At 38.3% G+C, this 7,249-nt stretch overlaps 2 protein-coding genes across 3 annotated transcripts; one reads left to right on the forward strand and one right to left on the reverse strand.

Annotated features, from left to right (window-relative positions):
• Positions 1-214: 214 nt before the first annotated feature.
• On the reverse strand, positions 215-3,167 carry LOC105392573 (proton-coupled folate transporter). Of its 2 annotated transcripts, none has more exons than XM_011564233.3 (7): positions 2,318-3,167; positions 2,068-2,227; positions 1,878-1,979; positions 1,633-1,770; positions 1,457-1,501; positions 1,034-1,190; positions 215-478 (listed from the first exon to the last, which is right to left on the reverse strand). In XM_011564233.3, the coding sequence occupies exons 1-7, from the start codon at positions 3,104-3,106 to the stop codon at positions 337-339; spliced, it is 1,533 nt and encodes a 510-aa protein (XP_011562535.3). In that variant the 5' UTR covers positions 3,107-3,167; the 3' UTR covers positions 215-336. The 2 variants fall into 2 exon arrangements, with proteins under 2 accessions (XP_011562535.3, XP_011562527.3); XM_011564225.3 differs by having other exon boundaries at positions 1,457-1,540; positions 2,318-3,165.
• Positions 3,168-5,590: 2,423 nt separating this feature from the next.
• On the forward strand, positions 5,591-6,439 carry LOC125490288. The gene has a single exon (XM_048629102.1). It carries the CDS (start codon positions 5,591-5,593, stop codon positions 6,437-6,439), a length of 849 nt encoding a protein of 282 aa, XP_048485059.1.
• Positions 6,440-7,249: the final 810 nt, after the last annotated feature.

Genomic DNA, 7,249 nt, shown 5'->3' on the forward strand with positions numbered 1-7,249 from the left:
AACGCTATATTGTTGAGGTTTTCAGTTCATCTCATAGTTAAAGTTTAGTTGGGGCTAATAACATTCTTTTCAGTTTGTTTACTTTGCACAACATAGTTAACCTTATTAAAACTATTAAAATGTAAACCAACGCCAATATTTAAAAAAAACGCAGTTTATGTGTATTTTGTAAATCTATTCATAGCATTTGTCCTTACAATCTAAAACATGTTGAAAATATGATAACCTTTATTTATTACAACTTATCATTATTTGAGTGGAGATCAATTTACTTAAACTATTATAAGTTTATTTACTACCTGACTTATTTATTAATTTATATTTATATTACCTGACTCACGGTATTACTTTTTCATCAGCCAAATCTAAGCTATTAATCAAACTATTTTCTTTCGATGAAACCAGATTTCTGTTGGTCATCCGAACTGTTTCCCCTTTTTCCTGTTTCAATGTTGTTCTGTGCTGTATGAAGAACCACCTAAAATATAAAATCATTATTACGATAAATTCTTAACCCTCAAACAGCTCACCTAATCACCACCCGATATTTTATGAAATTTTATTTGTAAAAAATACACCTCAGATAAAATTTATACAGGCTGATTTTTATTAATATGGGCAAAAATACAGAATTTCCGAAGCATTTACGAATGTTCTCTACAAATCGACCTACCGACCTAGAAGGTTCAGAGAACAGAAAGTAAGGGGAGGGAACTAATACATGCTACTTACGACTTAGCTTAAATATTTTTTTTTTTATGTATGTATGTTGCTGCCTTGCTTTGACAATATAATTATGAACAGAAAGAGACGGACATCGATTTAATGTCGACATTAGCTTACAGTTCTCTTCTGCAACTCGAAATTATTATCTAAGAGTGACATGCACCAAAGCGTTAAATCTATATTTAGTGTCCAATCTCGACATAAGAAACGTTACTTCATATAAATTTATGGCATAAATCGTGATTTAACACTAAATCTAAATTTTACATGTTGGTGCAATTGGCCCTAAGTTTTTCCACACACTCACATAAATATGCCCATAGCAGGCACAGACAGTGCCGTGCTGATGTAGTAGAACGCGCCGGCGTCGTGGCTGAGGGTCATCATGTAGAACCACGAGTACACCGGACCCGACACCATCGACGTCACTATCTCCATCAGATTGAATAGGGATATCATTTTACCTGGAGAAATAATAAACTCAGTATACGAGATACTTGTCTTGAAGTGAGGAAAACCTAAAGTAACGCTGCAAAAAATTCTACAGGATGTTCTATTTTCGGGCTTAGATATAACATGCTGCACATGTAGGTTTCGGCTTAGTATACCCTTTTGGCACCACCCTGTATAAATTTTGCGCACACGATATGCAGGTAATGCTTACATTCACTTTTTGAGTAGCTATTCGGCTGGGTTTGGATTTTTGAAAAGTAGATTTATTTTAACTTACCCAATTCATCGCTTGTGACTAATTTAGATGAGATCGATCGTAAAGCTGTAAAGGAGGACGCATTGAATGTTTCTACGGCAATAGCTAAAACAAAGTACAATCATTATATTACTGTAAAGACTCGTGGACATTCTCGAGTTCACATTATTATATAATAATTAAATTTCATAATATACCTAAGTAGAATTCATATCCATTTTTGGCAAGGGCCGATAGAATAGCGCCGACAAAATGACTGCAGTTGGATATCAGACCAAGAACCGAGTCGTCCCATTTCAACATGCGACTAAAGAAACTTATTGATATTAATGCACCTGAAACACAAATTAAGTTAAAAATTACGTGAATTTGTAGAGGTAAGAATTATAAATATACTGTTGCAGAGTAGTTTACTTTCTATAAATAATATGATTTAGCTTACCAAGTGCATGAACGCACACGTAAAATGTATTGAAGAAGCTATACTTAACAGCGTCCCACTGAAAGCGATATCTTGTGAACAAATATCGTACTGTAAACTCGCCTGAAATAATATAAATTTCAATGAAATTACCAGCGTATTTTGATATTTTTAAGATGAAAAACATAGCAAACAACATTGATTAACATACCATAAGACGGCCCATAAATAAAGGCAATGGCCGTGAACACTAGGATGGCTTTTGTGCGCCGGCGATTGGGTCCCTTTTTGAATGTCACTTGAAAAGTATCCCTTACATGTTTTACATCAAAAAATGTCTTCAGAAAATTCCACATTCCGGTTTTTTCCACCTTAAATAAACACCTTATTTGAGATAATTCCGTAATCACATTTGCAAGTAAATTGGATTTTTATGAATAGTATTCATTAAATATTCTTACGTTTTCCTTATTGCCCGGTCTTTGAGGATCCTGTATATAGAAGTATCCGTACACTATACTGAAGAAGTAGAGCAAGCCACTGAGTGTGAACACGCCGTAGTAGCCCAGGTGTTTGAGCAGCACCCCGCTGAGCGCCGAGCCGATGGGCGTGCCCGCGGTCAGGCACAGGTTGGCGATGCCCACACGGAACGTCCTGGACTCCTCGCTGGAGACGTCACTGATGTAGCTGAACACACCCATGTACGTGGTGATCCAGCCACCAGTCACGGCCGGGAAGAAAGCTTCCATAAACATAGTCACCTGCACCGGCATTTCATAGAAGAAATACGTGTTCAAAATGTTGCTCAAACACATGATAAAATCTCCTACTACCGGTATAAGAACGCACGCTTTCCTCTTTCCTGTCCTGTCACTCCACGCGCCTATGAATAGGATCAGGAAACTGGGGATCGCCGTGAGGAGCACATTCTTCCACACTTCCATCGATGCTATCAGCTTTTGCACTTGTATCTCTTCCTCGTGATACCTGTCTCCCTCCTTCGCTATGAGAGCATCACACACTTGATCACCATAACCCAGATTCACGCGGCATGCCTTATCCAGGTTAAGGTTTTGCATCGCGAGCCTAGCTAGGACTCCAGGTACTACGTAAGAAGCTAGAATCGGTTCTAAAGTCACATTGTTTTTAATATTTATGAGCTTTTCTTTCCATGTTGTGTTTGGTTTCGCTTCATTTGATTTATTCTCCGGTTTCAATGGCTGCTCCTCGGGCAGGTCTGATTTGTCCATATTTTTAAAACAAGCTTGTCCAATCGTTTCCCAATTGCAACTAACATAGATTGTAAATGTATTAATGGAATGACTTGTAGAACAACAAATATATATATTTACTTTGCTCCTTCAATTTACTGTGATAATAGTCGTGTTTGCTAAAGTTCAGTGTCATGATATAATTTATCAATGTTTAAATGATACAATTGCATTATCGCAAAGGTAAATACTCGTGTAGTTAGGAATAAAGGAATACGTCATACTAAACGCCTCATACGTTGGAAAATTTTAGTATTCGTTAGTAGGTATTGTTCTGCTTTAGATTACTATAATGGCTGGCGCCACCAATAAGGCTGAGTCTACAAATTGTTTTATAGTAGGTAAGGATATTTTTGCATTAAACTTGAAAAAATATTATGTAACTAAACGACGGAGACGGATATTAAACTTTTCCTTTCACTTTTGGATATTATTAAAGGGCTAGTTTGTATTCCTCTTTCGACTTTGATACCTAGGTATGCACTCTACTTATTACAATAAGCTCTAAAACTATAGTAAATAGATAAAATTCATCATGTAAACTCACCCGTCTTCGTAGGTAAATAAATAGAAATAAGGCCAATTTTTGTTTATTTTGCTAAAATGATAACAATTTATACAATCTGGGTGCGAATACCAACTAAACTACAGTACATACGTGACTATAGTCATGCAAATGAGTCATGGGTCTACCAATTTACAACAGGAGGAGACAAGACATAATCCGTGTGGCGTGTCGTACCTCACATCACCATTTTATATGGTCGAAAATAAAAATTCGTAGTCATACAGACTTTCAAATGCATTATCCAAAAAACTCATTTAACCTGATGAAAGGATTCTCATTTCCATACACCCACGTTGTCTCTGAGACACACGGGAACGTTCACGACACATGAATTAAATTGAAAACCTATTTTTTCCGGGAACCCAAAAACTTCCCCCGCGCATGCAGTTTGTTGTGCTCTTATTGTGAACTTTTTGTGAGGTCGAGCAGCATCTGGCGTACGGTGACTAGTTTAAACAGTTCTGCTGCCGGATTTTGTAAATATAAATAAGTAATTTCTATGTGTGGTCGGTACGCTGCAGGTACTTAAAATAAAATAAGACAACTTTCATATATAATTATCTGCCTGCTACATTTTACAAAATTTAATAATTTAGGACATTTTTAACAAATTATTTCCCAAAGGTGGAAGGAGTTCAACGAATTCTTTGAGAGGCTGGAAATACATTAAGTACTTATTTCAATATAATCAAAACTAAAGTATGAATGATTTTAATATTACACTTGATCATTATTATCATTATCATTATTATCATTAGATAGATTTACTCATCTGAAACTGGGTCATTGTTAGAAACAAAGAGTGATCTGCAAACTGTATAATAATATCCGCACTACAATTGAGCACCAGTTATAGTTCAGCGCTAGTCTATCACTGGACTATCACCTACATAATCTAATTGAAGCTAACCAATTTTCCGGGCAAGTGAACGGTAAGACCGAATGATGGAACGATTTGATCAATTGATTGAGAGTGACTGGATCGCTTGAAGACGACGACGGTTAACTGGAAATTACGATCCTCTCCGCGAGAAAAAAGTATCCAGAAGGAAGATATATTATTATGTTAACGCTCTCTTTTTTAAGAATTATTGTTCAATTACAAAATAATTAATGTAAACGCAGGCGTCCAAACAAACTGGAAATATAAAATAGTCATCCTCGGTACTACTTAAATAACCTATATTATGGGTGAAAAAATGTGAGTTACTAGGGGGGTAAAGTAACTTTTATTTACTCTGCTATTCTACTGGTAGGTGAACCAAAAACTTTAGGGATAGTGAAAATTCAGGGACGCCTAATAAGGATCAGGTAGATTTACTAGTAAGTAGTAGATTTACTTAACGTAATGAGTAAATAATGGCAACCATTTGATTTTATGGATAGATTTGAAAAAAATAAAAGATTAATGTATAATATTAAAAGATTAATGAATGCCATGCTAGTTATATTTTGGACTTTTTTAGGGTTACATGTTGGGTGACTATGGGGTTGTGGTAAATGACGAATGCAGGATTCTTGAGGCCAAACTATTTACTGAACCAAATTACATTTTCTTAAGTGTGTTCTAAGTGACGGGCGCGAGACGACTAGCGTCTGCGCATTGATCGCTACTGGAAGTTACTAGAAAGCTGACATTGCAAAACGTGACTATAACATGTGTCGCTACATCACTTCCCCGTTTTTCAAAAATTTTCTCAAAAATTTTCAAGTACAATACGTAATACCTATGTTACAAAAGCCTCTCTTACGGAGCTTTAAACTTGAAACATACAATATCTAACAAAACAGAAATCACAAAATTACAATACTGATACAAAATTAACAAATCAAACTTATAAATCAACATTGGTGACCCGACGATTGAAGTGAACCGCGACCGATAAAGTGCAATCATGAACCCTTCTCCGTCACTTCCGGCCGGTGAAAACGCTTTGGCGCAGATCACGGTGTCCAGCAGGATACCGGACTTCTGGAAGGAGTCCCCACGCCTGTGGTTTGCCCAATTCGAGGCGGTGGTGGCCAATCAGAAGCTGGCCGACGAATCACGCTATAACTTAGTGATAGCAAAGCTAAGCCGCGAGCACGTCGAGCAGGTCAGTGATATTGTATTAACGCCTCCTGACACAAAGAAATACGAAGCGCTTAAAACTCGACTTCTCGTTGTTTATGAGGAGTCTGAAGTTCGACAGGTCCAGAAGCTGCTGAAGGAACTGGAGCTAGGCGACCAGAAACCCTCCCAACTACTCAGGAGGATGCGAGACCTGGCAAAGAAAAAATTCAATGATGAAACATTAAATATGCTGTGGATGGGGCATCTACCATCAGCAGTACAGGCAATTCTGACGGTGAGTGAAGTGAAAGATCTAGAGAAACTGGCTGGCATGGCAGATAAGGTAGTCGAAACGACCCGATTTGCTGAGATCCAGGAGCTGTCATGTATGCGGAGCAGTGCCGTACCCAGTTCATCAGCCACGCAGGCTACCCTCGTTGAGCAGATAGCTCAGCTCACGCGGCGCTTGGACAACATGGAGACGTCGAGGTCAAGAGGCAGGTCAGTTGGTCGTAACGGATGGAAGAGTCATCGCTCTGCGTCACGAAGTCGCGACCGGTCTGAACGCGTAAGGAGAGGAGACCCTAACTGGATGTGCTTCTACCACTTCCGGTACAAAGGAAAGGCCAACAAGTGCATTCAGCCTTGCGCATGGCAGAAGCAGCAGGAGTCAGAAGCAGGAAAAAACTAGATTCGGTGCAGCCAGAGGCGAGCAGCTGTACCGGTATAATCAGCAAACGCCTGTGTATTAGAGATAAAAAAAGTGGACTAAAATTTTTGGTGGATACCGGTGCTAACGTATCTGTGTTACCTGTGTCGAAGTATAACCATTTCGCGAGTGATTGTAGTGAATATAAGCTATATGCAGCAAATGGTAGTGTGATAAAGACATTCGGTACAAAAACAATGATATTGGACTTTTGTTTACGTCGACCGTATAAATGGACATTTATTATAGCGGAGGTAACGCAACCAATATTAGGAGCAGATTTCTTGGCTCACCACGGTTTGATTGTGGATTTATCTTCCTCTAGGTTAATTGATGATTTGACAAAATTGAAATCTATTGCCAGTATAGTGGAGGTGGATCAACCCACCGTGACAACAGTGGAGGATACGCACCCATTTCATGATTTGTTATGTAAGTACGTAAATATTACTAAACCTGCATCGTATAAGGAAGTACCTACACACGGTGTTTTTCACCACATCGAAACAACTGGACCTCCAGTATACGCTCGAGCTAGACCGTTACCACCATCTAGATATAAGAAAGTACAAGAGGAGTTTCGTTTTATGCAGGAAACAGGTATATGTAGGCCTTCAAAGAGCCCTTGGGCCAGTCCACTTCATGTGGTACCCAAGAAAAATGGGGAGTTACGTCCATGTGGGGATTATAGGAAACTAAACTCTATTACCAAGCCGGACAGATACCCGATACCTCGTTTATCTGACTTTACGTACATACTAACGGGTAAGAAAGTATTTTCTAAGATTGATA

Source organism: Plutella xylostella, chromosome 22, assembly GCF_932276165.1.
Source record: "Plutella xylostella chromosome 22, ilPluXylo3.1, whole genome shotgun sequence".
Classification (NCBI taxonomy): Eukaryota; Metazoa; Arthropoda; class Insecta; order Lepidoptera; family Plutellidae; genus Plutella; species Plutella xylostella.